This window comes from Atractosteus spatula, chromosome 28 (assembly GCF_055471065.1).
Source record: "Atractosteus spatula isolate fAtrSpa1 chromosome 28, fAtrSpa1.hap1, whole genome shotgun sequence".
NCBI lineage: Eukaryota > Metazoa > Chordata > Actinopteri > Semionotiformes > Lepisosteidae > Atractosteus > Atractosteus spatula.
Window position 1 is genome coordinate 7,259,226 of NC_142733.1, and position 15,083 is coordinate 7,274,308.

Below are 15,083 nucleotides of genomic sequence, written 5' to 3' on the forward strand. Positions count from 1 at the left end.
TACTCTCATTGTGCACTTCCATAATTGATATTACCATCTCTTACTTACCATCTTGCACGGAAATCCAGGTGACAGTGTACTGGGGGGGAAACTGCTACATCCAAAAGCACAGGCGTTACAGTGTGGTAAAAATGCCCCCCAGTTTTCTTCCGAAATCCGGAAAGATTTATAATGGGACAGCTCGTCAACACTTGTGCCACATGGGCGCGATCAGATAAGGGCAAGTTCGCTTGTTTTGTACTGCCCCTTAACACCACATACCAAACAGAAATATTGGTGAGCGTAAATAAGTAATTCCCAGTGTCTTATCAGGTCATCTATGTGTTTTGATCATTATTTGCAATCCTGACATAGGTCAAAAGGAGGAAGGAAAGAGACCAGTTGATAAGAACAGAAAGAAAGGACCACAAAGAATCACAAATGTAGACTCCCTTTTAAAAGGAGGAGGTCTGCACTGATACTGCACCTTCTTGTTTAAAGTAAAGGAGTTCAACCGTAAAGGGAAAATAAAAGAAAGGAAAAAGCACAGACCATTACTTCAAGAATTTATTTAACTTAGAATTTATACTTTTGATTTTATTAATTTAAACAGGCCCTTCCCGCCTGTGTTTAAAAGTCAAAGCTGTCGGAACAGTGCTGTTCTAGAGCTTACATAGTCTCCATCCTCTCCTCCCTCACACACATCTCACAGGTCCCCAGTCCAGGAAAATTGCAAAATTTAGTCTGTCCTTTTATCTGATTAACACAGTTTCAGAGAATTATTATGTTAGACCTTACATTCAGAACAGAATATATCAATTCCTAAGAAAAAAAATACCGGGCCTCATTGACCTGAATTGATTTTAACCTGATGCAACTAAACACAAACAAACTCACCACTCTTGGGTTTATCCTCTATATACATCACCCAAAAAATACAACAAAGATTCCTAAAAGAGTTTATTTCAATGAATGCACAAAGCTCCATCCCAGTTTATCAATAAAGGTAATTTACTGACCTCCCCTTCCAAGGGCAGGAGTCAGAAAGAGCTGAGAATGGTTATAACAGTCATGAAAGCCCCACGACTCTGAAGATGCCATTCAAAACCACTCTTGGAATCAAAACCGCATATATTCATAAGATGCCCATTTGACTAAATTGCGTATTGAACCATCCACTCACATGGGTGATGCAGTGGGTAACCTCACAGATTTATAGAAGGTATGATTAATTCCAAAAATAAATCCAGCATTAAAAAATCATTACCAATATTTAATAGAGACCAACCTGTAGCACCTGAATACAGACACCCATCGGTGGTTTAATCACAAATCAACATTCTTGTATTGAGAGAAATTCGAACCTCGTCTAGTCGGGCTAAAAGAATTGCCAGATTGCTGTGCCTCTCTCCTTCGCTCACTACTCAACCTGCAATGCTTTGTTTCCACTTTTATAATCCTTTAAATGGCTCATCTGCTCATTGCAACAGCTATCAGCCATCAAAGGTTTGCCTACGATTTCAGCAGGTCGCTATTACAAATCTATCCACCTGCAACACTCAGCTTAGCTGCCTTATTTGAAAGAAGGCTGGAAGATGACTAGGACTGAGCCCACTTCAATGTATTAGAAAGACTTTACCCTAAGCGTAAATCTAAACGTCCTTTGACCTTTTAAAGTTGGCAATATGGCATTAGCATACATTTTTATCTAGAGGGCAGCTTGCCCTTTTGCCTCCACTGTTTTGGACTAGAGGAATTCATCATGTTATACAACATTTCTTTAAAATGTACATATTTTGTAGACAATGTTAGAAATTGTGATCTTTGGCTACTGTTGGACATCCCTCAGCCAGGTGAGTTAACACTAAAGTATTACATATGCTTTTCCTTTAACATTTGTCAGCTCATTATTAGACTTTGACAGAACTACTGAAAAAACAGAATCACACTGACAGATGCTGGGGATTTTTAAACCATGACCACAGATAAAACATTCTGGAGAGTAGTACTGACTGATGCATAGTCTCTAGTCCTAGAGGACCCCTTAACTGCCTGTTCAAAATTTAACAGCTCCGAAGTTCTTAAGCAAATACTGTGATATAAAACACAGGGCAAAATCGAACCAGTTCATTCTGACTGCGTAAGAATCTTTTACTGATGATAGTGTAGGGAAACAGCTTAAAAGCTGCATGCATTAATACAAATAGACAAATCATCTTGAAAGTCTCTTATTAGTTTGTGTCATGTGTAGGATTCCCTAATTTTGTTAATGCAGCTACTGCACAGAGAGGTGTTCAGGACGGAAGAATACTTGTTTTTCCATCATGAAGGTGATATGATATCTGTACTACATTTGCAAAGTGGTCCAGTTTCTTTAATGCTCCTCAAAGCTTTGCAGCGAAACTAATTTGCACTATAACCACTTACAGAAGCCTTCAAGTTGATACATACTTGATGAACTGTAACTAACAGCTGACTCTGCAAAGAGTGCAGGCGTGCAACACAAGTTTTCAAATATTAGGAGTCCTTCATACTTAATACTTCAGTAGAACAAGGATGTAGGAAGAATTCTGCAAAATGTGTGGCCAGAAAAGTGATTTTGGAGGATAACGTGCAACCAAGAGCCACAGTCGAGTGTTTTCCAAAACATTTTTGCCATCTTCAGGACGCAATTTGGAATGGATGTGTTCTGCTTCAGGGAAGTTCTGGTGTCCTAGTTAGAACCGAGGGACATAGATTCTACATAACTGCCACCCTGTCAAGAAGCTTACGGTTGACTGTAAATGAATTTTACAGATCAAAAAATACAAAGCCCGCTTCAAAAATCAAGTCCCTTAGTACTGTCAAGTTTGCATTCAGAGATATAGTGAACTATTTTTAACTGGTGTTCTACTTAAGCATACAATATTGAAATGCATACAAGTCAAATTGATTTCCATCCCAAATCAACCTTTACAGTTTCTCTAGGGTGTGAATATATCTGAAGGCTACTGCAAATGACAGGCTGTGGACTGTTGATTACAGATCCAGCTGGTAAATCAATCTAAAAAGAAAGACCGGAAATCACAAGCCCTAAAAATGAAATAAATTAAGAAGTAAAATCTACAAAATAGCCCCTTGGATGATAGAACCTCATGACACTAGAACTGGCAGCAATCTTGCTCTCCAGCTGCTTCAGACAAATTCACCTTGCAGGGAGCCAAGCACAGCTAACAGGAGCATATGGAACGTGGACCGGAAAGCCTCCAAAAACACGCACAACAGTTTTGGGATAGCAACAGTGGTGACCATTTGAAGCTCCCCAAAACAGCATCTCTTTATTTATTTTTTTAAAGCAGACCCCAAGTGATAACATATCCTGTTACATCTATGCACCAAGCTGATTTTCACGGATAACTGGCGGATCATAAACATTTGTTACGCAGATTAATTAGGCCTGCTGTCGAGTGCCATGCTGGGTCATGAACAGGCAGCGAGTTCCTGACACAGCAGAGAAGTGCTGGAGTGAGCAGGGGCAATTCCCTAGCTTCCTGTGGTATTTCAAATTCAGCGGGCAAAATAACAGAAGACAGGATGTACATATTATCCATCAAGTCTAGAATTTCTTTTCACAATCCATTATAATATCCACCTATTTTTTAGGTTGTTTGAAGCCATTTAGCTTGTAAATTGTGGATTCGTTTTAGATCTAGACAAAGTCAGATTGTCCTCCCATCTCTTGTGACTGATCCAGGACCAGGTGTCAGAAACGTGAGCACAGAGGAACACACCCAAGAGGAAGGGGTGCTTCTCCCAGGAAGAAGAAGGGAGACGGACTGAGTGAGAGAAAGAGGGAGGTATGCTCTTTCAAAGGCAGACGCTTCATGCATTTAAAAAAAAAAAATCTCCAGGAACAGAGGAAGAAAGTCAAGGAAAATCTTCTGGCTGGGACGGGCCTGCTGCTCTAACTGGGGTGCCTGAGCAATCATCTTCAGCTGAGGGCTGGGAGGGCACAGGGAAAGAAACCTCCACGTCCTTCATTACTTGGCAGTGTTGTAGGAGGTGTAGCGCTGGTTCAAGGGGTTGTCTGGGGATTTCGTCCACTCTTTCTTCAGCTGCTGTTTGAGCTGGGACAGGCGCATGTTGGGGTTCTCCTTCTTGAGCCGGGGCAGGTGCAGCTCCTCGAAGGCGGTGTAAGCCGCCTTCATCCTGCGCTCTGGGTGCCGGTCGCCCTCGTCCGCCGTGCTGAGACACAGAAAGATGAAGGAGGGGGGGAGAGAGAGAGAGAGGACGATCAGAGAGGAGCAAGGACAGCTGTGTATAAAGCTCATCTGCGTCACACTTGCTCTGCAAGACAGCAGTGCGAGCGCAATCTATTCTGGCCTTTCTTTAACTACGTAAAAACAAAGAGGATATGAATTAGATGCCATGTGGTTGAACAGAACTAGGTCTCCCAGGTTTGCGATATTAGCTGGAGATGAGGGCAAAAATTGCAGATTGCAATCAAAAATATTGCAAGTATTGCTGTATTGAAATAATCTAGTTATATTTTTTTGTTCAATTATCTAATTAGAGAAGAGCTTAGTTCCCTCGGGTAGTAGTAGTAAATAGCAATTCAGTTCAGTTTTATTACAAGTAAAAGGTTTATTTCATGCTGAAAAGAGAAGAAAGGAAACAACGTTTCAGCTGTAGAGCCTTCTTCGGGTGTGAGGAAGGCTATTGCACTCATACAAGGATGTTGATTTACAGTTATGTATGAGATTGCAGACGTATTGAGTATTCCAGACAAGTGCTTGGCTATTCTGAGATGGCATAGTCTGTATAGCTGCATGATAAAAAGTGATCCTGAAAAGGACTAGAATTTGCTTGAAAAGATCAATAGTTTCTGCCAGATCCAAGATGTTTAAACAAAGAGCTGGTTGAGACTGATCAGAAGCAACAGACTTAGCTTTCCTGGTGGTCTGTGCAGTACACACTGTGCCAAGAGATATTAGATCACCGCCTGCAATCACAGATACCCTTTTAACACCTTTCTCACGATGACATCTACTACTATGCATCACACTTCTGAACCACACAGCAAAGGAAAAGATATGTAAATTACTTGCTCAGTAGAACTGGCACACAGTATCCTGACACACACACCCTGTTTTTTTCAACTTCACTGAACAAGCACGGTTGTGCTGATGGCACGGACGCTGTCAGCCCACTTAAGATTGCTGGAGGGTGATCATGCTGAGAAACTCTCCTAAGAGCTGCAGAGCAAGACACTGCTGCTCTGCAATCGGTTCAATGTACTGGTACCAGAGATGTGCATTTTGATTCATATTAATAAATGATAAAATGCTCTTTGGCACCGTGATCTAAACCACATTTTATGTTTATATTTGTATACACATGAACACAGTCCTACTCCATTCAGGTCAATTTTCTTTCTACACAAAGGGTTGCAGGAGTCGGGAACAAGATGAATAGTCACCTCAGAACTGCTATGGCATCCTCAATAGTTCTGGCCTCCACAGAGCCCTCTTCTGGGACAATGCGATTCACGTTCTCCTCCAGCGGGGTGTCAAGGTGACTCTTGGGCTTCTCTGGAAGACGAGCAGAATCAGACTAAGATACCAGCTCCTGAAGCCACATCTCCACATTCCACAAGCTGCGCTCCACTGTGCCCGAATAGGAGCCCATCCTCGGGCCTGAGCAACCCATACAACTGAGGAACAGGCACCCACACTTGGGCCGATCACTGCCCGCACAGAAAATCATAGCGGGCAAGGAATTTTCTTTTACAATTCCTTAAAACAGATGGATAGATAACAGAACAACGTGATCAGCCTTCAATAAACACCAATTCACTCGAAAGCATTAATTATGGTAATTATCACACCTTTCTCCTTGGAGGCCTGCTGCGGCTCTTTCTGGAGGTTCTCCTCGATCTGAGCTCGAGTGACCTTGCCTCCCGCGGGCTCGGCCTTCGTCTGCCGCCCCTTCAGCCTGGAGTCCTCTTCCTCCAGGAGCCGCTGGTTCTCCTTCTTGCGCTCCAGGGCCTCCAGCCTCTTCCTCTCCTTCTCATCCTGCAGAGGGGGAGAGCGAGAGGCCGAGGTGACATTGAGGACTGCAGCTCACTGGGGGGGGGGGGTAAAGGTTAGGGAGCGGAGAGACAGACAGGGCAGATAAAAGGACTAGCGGACTTAGAAAGCGAATGTCAGACAAAGAGGGACCAGCTAACAGGAAGCAAAGACAGAGAGAAGCCTTGCTCGCAAAAAGAGGATACCCCACAGTCAAAGCCCTCTGTCAATTCCTTTAAGGTCAAGAGTGCAGCAGGTGGAACCTTTTTCTCATAGGAAGGCTGGCTCACAGCATGGAATGCAGTCAGAAATAGCATAAGGTCAGGGATCAAACGTATAAGCTGCCAGTATTAGCTTCAAGGAGGTCACGTCGCCAATCTGGATGTACAGGAAAATTGTGACGGACAGCAAAGATGTCCGGCAGCAAGGTAACATGCAGGAACAGGAGCAGGGCAGGCCAGCCTGAAAGGAAGAGGGACGGCTCAGGCATGCAGAAAGGGGTGAACATGCAAGAGCCAAACCAAAGGAGAGGGCTACTGAATCAGTGCTGCCAACACCTCTTTCTCGTGTGCCATGCTGCCACAGCTAATGAATCATGAGGTGAAAAAACCTTCAGCTAATTGAGTGGCCTCCCAATTCACTGAAGTGCCCTCATTAGTAGCACAAACAGGGAAGGAGGTCCTGAATCCAGCAGTGTGCAAATTAAGCTAATTGATCGGCACTGTAATTTTCATGCTTTGCATTTAACAAACAGAAAACAAACTGAAGTGTAAAATAATTACTTATGCAGTTTTTAGCTTGGCTTTAGAATGTTTCAATTTAACCTTTGATAGGGCAAAAATGAAACGGAACGCAAATGATCCCTTAAATTTAACTCAAAGAAGCTACAGTAACAGTTAATAAGTCAAATGATATCTGTGTATACAGTATATAAAACTGCTGTTCTTGGTGTCAGGCTGGATGACTGCCTCATCCTCAGCATTCCTCCTAAGTCTAGACAGGCTCCTGGGGAAAGCCTGTGGAATCAATGCAGAAGAAAATGCATTAAGAGATAGGCTGAATCCAAACCCTTGCTCTGTAGCCTCTCATCTCCTGCTGGGTAATCTATCTCCATTCTAGGCATAGGCTTGGTAGTGGAATCTGCATTGTCTATTGATGAGCAGCACAGGATTGGGTGACAGTGCACTGCGTAACCAAAATCCCAGCACAGGGTGCGATTTAACATTTTAGCATGGTCACTTAATGAACGGGTCTGGCAAAACCCCACTACACTGTTGCCGCTCACTGTAGGGCATCAGGTCTTCAATAATTCATGGGTAACAGCAAGAGCTTCAGGAAGTCAGTGGAAACCTAATAAGCAGAGCTCAGGGTCAGACGTTAAATAGGCAGCAGAGGTGTGGCATTGAGAAAAACCAATGACTATTGCAGGTGTTCACTCTTAAAGACAACAATAAGGTCCCCATTGGCTTCTTTTCCACAGAGTACACATGTTGTCCATCTGCTACACAATCCAACCATTAGCTTCTTTCATGATGAGTATTCAAACCATGCTTCAAGTTTAATCTGTCTACACAGAGCCATTAGGCAAAACGGCCACCCTGTCAGCTTCATGCCTTTGAAACCTGTCTGTCAATACACAGGAACAAGAGAGAATGCACTAAAGACGCAGGAAACCCAATGAGAGAGCAAACCAAGAATGTATGAACCACTGCCTTAGCAAGAGTTTGAGTGTCAAAGTGTCACTCACACTGAATATATTCTCCTGGCTGGAACAGCCACTGTGGCCTGTAGTCTAGAGATGCCTGTGGAGGGTCATGCAGTCTGGAAGTGAGGCCCTTCCCTGGCATGCAGCCCAGGGCGGAGACAGGCCCAGCAGTGGCTGGATCAGCTTCAACAGCACATATTGTGCAGAAGGTACAGAAGCGGGTCTTCTACAATGGCATCACAGAGAATCAATACCATCAACCTCCTGAAAATGACAATGCCAGCACCTCACATACAGTACAAATATACTGTATAGCCCCTGCCACCAACATTATTATACATAATATCTAAAGGGTTATTTAAAGGTAATGTAAGGTGTATAGCATCACAGATTTACACATAACAATTATTCATTACAGGATAACGGGACATTGAAGTCAGTGAAATTCTTCACCTGTCAACAGTGCCAGACGTATCCAGGTACTAAGGTACTACAAGAAAACTATAAGAAATACTGGTCTCATTTTTTCCCCCCACACTAACGCTTATGCTGTATAGATTATCCATAGATAAAAACTTATTTACAGTATGCAACCATTGTGAGTGTAAAATCTTGCTCCCTTTTCTTGGACATTTCTTGATACCGGTAAGGGTTGCATTGAATGTGTTCTTGCATAGCAGCCAATTTTCATATAGTTGGCATCTCCCACATAGAAACTGGGACATTAACAACCATCTTTCAGTCTTTTAAAGCATGACATCTCATATACAAATCCAAAAACAGACTAGGACAAGGTTGACACAGAATAAAATGAACATAAACTATAATTGTTCCAAAAGGCTACAAAGTCGTTTTGAAATTACAGGAGAATAATGGACCAGAGGCAAAGTCTGATACTGCAAGAACAGAGTAATAGGTCAGAGTAATACATGACCTAGGTCAGAAGCCAAGTGAGATTTGGAACAAGTTAATTAGCACCAAATTAAGGAAATAACTGGGTCAATGAAATCTTTCAGAGATCAACTGGAACAAATCTCTGAACAATCCAGAGTCTCAGAGTCATGCAACACCATCGCTTGGACAGTAGTGATCTTCTCTGCACCAAGGCAGGACTCCACCCCACTGAGTGGGGTGTCAAAGGGGAATTAAGGTAAGTGCCTCATATTTCTAGGACACTTTCTGCATTAATCAAAGCAGGTAGGTCATAGAACTGACGAAAATAAAACCTTGAATAGCCAGGCCAAGCTCTCCTTCTCATCTGCGGAGAAACAGAACAAGGTCTGGCAAAATGCCAAAGCTCTCACCTCTGGGCCTACCCAGTGATCGGGTTACACTTAGAAGAAGAAACGCCTTATGCACAAAGGGGGGAAAAAATCTACTCATTAACAGCCCTAGTCAAAAGAACAGGAATGAGGACTAGGTTATTAATGGCAGATTTTATTTCTTTTAGATCCATCAGGGACCATTCCAGGACCGTGACTATCAATCGCAAGGCGGAATATGACCTAAGCTCCCTCTGCCACCCTCTGGATGTCATGAGAAAGATGACAGACTATGCGCTGTTGGCTGCAGTTACTTGTGTATACATCACCAACAAGAACCACAAAGGAGCTGGCACATGCATATACAGGAGAAAGGAACTGATTTATGAAAGCCCACGGTGGATTAATGTGCTTCAGTATCCTACAGATGCCCTTTATTGGTTTAATGTGAGAAGTGAGAAATCAGAAACAATGCAGTGGCCAAGAATGAGGCTATGGGGCTTAGGGTAGGAGAATGCAGCAAAGACAGGTGCTGCGCATTAGAATGGCAAACCTACTACTGCCACCTAGTGGTCCATAGCTTTCATTACCACTTACAACTAAAACGACAATCCACTCGCACTCTAAGGACTAGAGCAGTCTTTTGTTTTCTGTTACTTCCCAGCTCACAGCTTTCTCCATGATTTCTTAAGAGATTTATTTTTGTATTATTATTATTAAAAAGAAAACATCACACTGGCTTACTTATTTTGTTAAAAAGGCTTCAGAATATACCTTATTATACAAGGCTAAAAGCATATTTTGGGAATTATGTCAGGATCAACAAAGGCTTCAGCACAAATACGGTTCACCTATAAGCATCCAAGCTTTAAAATGCAAGCATTCACATTGTCTGCTCACAGCAGAATAAACACAAGCTATTCTTTCTAATATGATTAGCCAGCATAGGAAAGAATATTCTTTCAAGATTCACGCAAGCAATCGTACAAAATTAAAACTGACAATAAAAAAATGAAATCTTACGTAACTGACATGTTTCAGTTTCACTTCTATCGTATGTCCTGCTGAGTAAAGAAATTTACATTTAAAACAAAGCAAAACACGCTGGTCAAATAAGTTTTACTTCAGGCACGTATCTTAAGTGGGAAAATGACTAAAGCAGAGCATTGATTGGCATCCCCATCAAAGGGCACAGAGCAGCACCTCATTTAAATGCAAATCGACAAACGCCAAGTCAAACGCAGCAGGCTGCATTTCATGTGCATGAACAGCCAATTACAAAAATCCATAACTCAGAATGTCAGCATAATATTTCCCACTGCAAACCCGCTCTGTTTTAACAACTGAGAGAGGAACAGAACACAACTCCATCTGTTCATACGGGACTTTCACAGGCATGGGCTAAGGTCAAACAGCTCAACAGGACACAACCAAATGAAATACTGCTCTCCACTCGGGGAATTTGAGTGTTGGAATTTTAAAGCGTCATATTCAATTCAACAATAGATCAAAACAGTTCCACGGTAAACTGGTGAAGTATTTCAAAAGCAACCTCAACAGTTTCACACCAATCATTAGGATGGTCCTAAAGTTAGGAACAGATAAGACATTAACACAGCAAAAAAAAAGCCCTATATTAAAACCTATGGACTTTCAGTCCACTGCATTGACCCTCATACGAAAAGAGCCAGATTCTAAAGATTCTGGGACAACCACATCACTCCTGTCCTGGAGCCCTTACACTGGCTCCCCTTCCAGTTTTAAGATCCCTCTGCTTACACTCAAGGTCTTCATTGGGGGGTGTCAAACGTAACCCTTGGAGGACCAAGTGTCTTAGGTTTTTTCCCCCACCTAAGTTCTCAGTTAATGGCGAGTCTATTTATTAAATTGATCTAATTATTTATAAGAGTAATACTTCTTAACTGGCTCTGCTGTATTTTATAAGCAACCGTTCCTTCAATAGTGTGAATGTTTTGAGCAATCAACAGCATAAGGCCTGAAAATTCATCATACATATGTCTATGTAACATTCACAAATCTATATGCTGGAAACAAATGTAGCAGTCTGTTGCCTCTGATGTCATCATGCTGGATTCCACCACTAATACCATGCAACAAAATGGCAAGAGACACTCAATACAAACTGCCATTATTGTGAGCAAATAACATATTTTGAGGTGCATTAAAAGTGAGGATAAAAAAAAAAAAGAGGCAAAAGCTATTCCTACAGCACATCATTCTACTTAGCAACTCATAATTATTGATAGCTTAGGGACACAAATAAATAGATGAAGTAGGTGAACTAGAGATTTCTCTTAAAAGTACTTCTCCCGTCAATTAATTTTGCTATAATTCAGTCCCAATTAGAAAACATTTGACTGCTAACTCTCATACAACTATCAGCAGTGCTTTGCTATCCTCAGTCCAGTCAACTATAGATTTCACATTTATCATTTTCAAGCATTTATTCAACAGAGCTAATGGAATCGGGCAACGCATCAGCCAAGATTGCCAAGAACTTGTCACCTGGAAAAGGACTGCTGTCTGTTCTGAAAGATCACATTGATTTGCAGTTGCTACAGAACTTACACTATGTTGCTTTGGGTATTATATGAGGCAATCTGTGCGGAAGTCCGTTTGCAATGTCTTTTTCATGTGCATGAAAAGTGCTTTGAGATTATTTGCTTTCAAAGGAGCTACACAGAGTTAAAATCATCACCCTCAAGGTGTGAAAGGAACTTAAAATAAGTACTAGCAATGAAGATTAAGAACTTGGTTGGGAAACAGTTCTCTAGGCTACATCAGAGTTTGCAGACTGTGCCTGTACAGTGGACAGCATCATACAGTCAGCTGAACATCAGTGTTCAGACACTTTACTGTTCTGGAATAATAGTACATACATAATAGACAGGCTGCCCTATGAATGCTACCTCAGGAGCATGCTCCTGAGAATGATTGTCATGCTGAAAAGGTAATTATAAATATGACTGCTGTTATTACTACTGACAATAAGAATGAGGGTTACTATTCCTTACACCTGCCAGAACTTTCCCCCATTCTTGACCAAGGCTGGGAAGGAAGGCTGATGGAATTGCAGTCCTGGTGAACCACAGTCTAGCAGATTTCTTAGGTCTCATGGAGGGCCAGGAGAACCAGGTAGACTGTTCCACTTAGGCCCAACAGTAGTTCGTGTGGCTGGTTAAGAGCTGAGCAGGAATGGAAGCCTATAAAAGCAACAGCCCTCCAGGACGGCAGCTGGGCACCCCGATGCAAGCATGCATGGTTCTTCCCCCCCCGACTCCCTGCCTCCCTCACCTTCCTCTGCTCCTTCTTCAGGACATGCTTGTCGTCGTCCCTCCACAGGGCTTCCTCCAGCTCCTGCTTCTTGCGAGCATCTGCCACCGCCTTGGCCTCCGCCTTGCGCGCCCGCGCCACCGCCGACTTGGAGTTCTCTCCCTGGAACTTCTTCGGCATTCCTCCGCTGGGTTCCCTTTGGGGGGGGAGAATCTGTTAATGGCACAAGCAAGGACCCCAATCAGATAACTATGATCCACTTCCCCCCCCCCCCCCAACATCTAAAGCAGTCTCTTACATCCTCCTCTTTTTACCCCCACTGATGCACTTCCAGTGAAATTCTCACAGGCGCGGTGGCAACACGAATTGGAATAAATCACCTTCATACAATCTACTTAAAAACAACAAATCAGGATATTCCCAAGAAATGGAGGTTATTAACTTAAAGTTGGGGAGGGATAATGATGACAAGTCCGTCTCACACAGCTGTACCTAGTCACCGTCAAAGACGAAACTAGCTACTGTACATACACCGAGCTCAAACGCCTTCCCTTCACTTTCGGTTCAAGCAGCCCTCCTCCACCAATCTCCACCTTGCGGCTGCCCCTTGGTTCACTCAGTCTGAACGGGGTTCGAGTCTCCTCGTCCTGTGGCCAGGAGGCTGCCCATTAACCAAGTGGGTTAAGCCAAACCTATTGCACCGAGTATCCACAAAGCACCCAATTCTTAGATGTTGTTGTCCCCAGTGAACACCAGAGCTAAAATACAGTGGTACACCTGGAACAAATTAAGTAACCAAAACACAAATAGAAGCGATGAAGACAATGATATTCTAGTCGCATTGATATTGCAATTATATTCTATTTTGCCGAAAGAAACGCCAAGGCGGAAGCTGTAGATTGACGTGTCGATGGCAGCTCAACAACGCACTCAGAAACATTGCAGTTTCGAACTACTTACGATTTGTGAAGTCTCAAAAAAAAAACTAACTTAATAATAAGCCGAAGAAGGGAATTATCGAACTTCTATTTATACAATTAAAGGAAACTACAAAATTTTCCTTACAGAACAATTGCAGCTTGCAGCTTTTATTCTACGTTAAGTAAAAAGTAACCTCAACCTGATATTACTTCGAAAAAATTATTTGTGGGGAAATTGTCAGGGAAATTCCAAACTCTGTCATTCCGGTATGACGAGACCAAACTGAAGTCTTTTGTATTTTTTTCTAAGTTGTTTGTTTTTTCAGTCTAACAATTCTACGCTCTTCTGTTATGTTGAATTTGTTTACAACGGCGAACTTCTATACTCGAATCGAGAACAATCAGAATACAAAGCCTTTTGATATTGTGAAACCTTTCTAGGCAGGGACAAGCTTGCTGTCTCTGTTCCGAACGGCTCCGGAAATACAGATATAAACCATTACCATTTTCCGTTACCATTGTGACAAACAATGGAGCACAATGTTTCTAAAATTAAGGAAGACTGAATGTTTTACTTTTATTTCATGCAGTCATCTTCATGACCAATAGATCCTCGTAGCCGTACACCACCAAAGTAATGTTTATAATTCGCCGAGCTAAACGTTATTTATAGTCCAACAAAATTCTTAGCGTACTTATGCATCAACAGAATTAACCATGTAAGGAAAGCTATCTTCCTTATTACACCCCAGAAAAATACAGTTTTGATAATGCAGTTAATTCCTACCTTTCAAAGCAACTCAGGAACTCCGTAATAGCATCAGGAAGCTGTCTATTCAATTGCCCAAGTCCATAAACTAATTTTCCCAGAACATACACGAAAATAAATACGTACGTTTACTCAAAGGCAGTGGGATTCCCTCTCATTGTTGTGAAACACCTCAGAATTAGCCGTGCTCCGTATTTTACAATTTAAAAACTACAAAAAGATTCGTATTTGTTGTTTTGCAGGGGTCCTTTTTCTTCATGGCGCTTCTTTTTTACGTCACAACTATCCTCATTGGACGCCCATTTGAAGTCCTTTGCACTGCGTCTCTTAATAAAAGGACACAAATGTGAATAATGTAACAATAAATGACAGATAATTAATTGGTACTCAATGATTAGTAATACACGTGATTCCTTAACACTTTCTATCATCAGTGTACCTCAATACATAATGTGATATTTTTATTGTTTAGATTATCTGTAAAATACAATGATTTTCAATCAGTAAATGTTTTCTGTGTGATGACTTACAGTAAAACTATATTAATTTCTTACGTGAAACATTTTAACCTCAAACCTAGAGAGATAAGCAAACGTTGAAACGAATTCCTAACAAGATCACGCGTGTGAAAATCACTTCCGAGGGTTACTCAAATTTTTAAGAGTTTAGATGTGAGCCTAGTTTGTGAATTTAAATATTAGGGCATTTGTCGCGAAACATATTCCACCTAGTCTATTGTCAATAAATGCATCTAAAAATAAACAGCTAAATGTATCACGATAAGGAGTAGCCTATAATCTTGGGCCTTTTTAAAGCTAAATTAAGCCGTTTGCCCCCAACAAACATGGCAGCTACCTTACAACGTCAACAGCAGCCGCATTTCACAGGGAAATTCCCCTAAGACGTCACAGATGCAGGTATCATGGAGTCGGCTTGCAAAGAAGTTGGAGAAGTTATGCAAGCTGGAAGCGGAGCAAATCATTCCAGTAATAACACCGGTAACCCCAGCAGTAAACGACATAAAGAGCTGGAGAATGTTGCATTGCAAACTAGCCTGAATTCCCTGCGTGTGGAGGAGCAAGCGGCCTCGACTGTCGGCGATAAGGG

At 42.0% G+C, this 15,083-nt stretch overlaps 1 protein-coding gene across 6 annotated transcripts; it reads right to left on the minus strand.

The window, feature by feature from the left end:
* Positions 1-533: 533 nt before the first annotated feature.
* Positions 534-14,329, minus strand: ccdc124 (coiled-coil domain containing 124). Of its 6 annotated transcripts, none has more exons than XM_088907493.1 (5): positions 14,103-14,329; positions 12,309-12,483; positions 5,846-6,032; positions 5,438-5,549; positions 534-4,203 (listed from the first exon to the last, which is right to left on the minus strand). In XM_088907493.1, the coding sequence occupies exons 2-5, from the start codon at positions 12,465-12,467 to the stop codon at positions 3,999-4,001; spliced, it is 663 nt and encodes a 220-aa protein (XP_088763619.1). In that variant the 5' UTR covers positions 12,468-12,483; positions 14,103-14,329; the 3' UTR covers positions 534-3,998. The 6 variants fall into 6 exon arrangements, with proteins under 6 accessions (XP_088763619.1, XP_088763617.1, XP_088763618.1 ...); XM_088907491.1 differs by having other exon boundaries at positions 12,309-12,500; positions 13,995-14,329; XM_088907492.1 differs by lacking the exon at positions 14,103-14,329 and adding an exon at positions 13,995-14,059.
* Positions 14,330-15,083: the final 754 nt, after the last annotated feature.

Bases quoted from the DNA above. Each gene is read 5' to 3' on its own strand.
- ccdc124 (XM_088907493.1), bottom strand. From the start codon at position 12,467: ATGCCGAAGAAGTTCCAGGGAGAGAACTCCAAGTCGGCGGTGGCGCGG. The intron at 6,033-12,308 runs GTGAGGGAGGCA...CCCCCTCTGCAG, and splicing joins TGAAGAAGGAGCAGAGGAAG to GATGAGAAGGAGAGGAAGAG. The intron at 5,550-5,845 runs GTGTGATAATTA...CTCGTCTTCCAG, and splicing joins GCAGGCCTCCAAGGAGAAAG to AGAAGCCCAAGAGTCACCTT.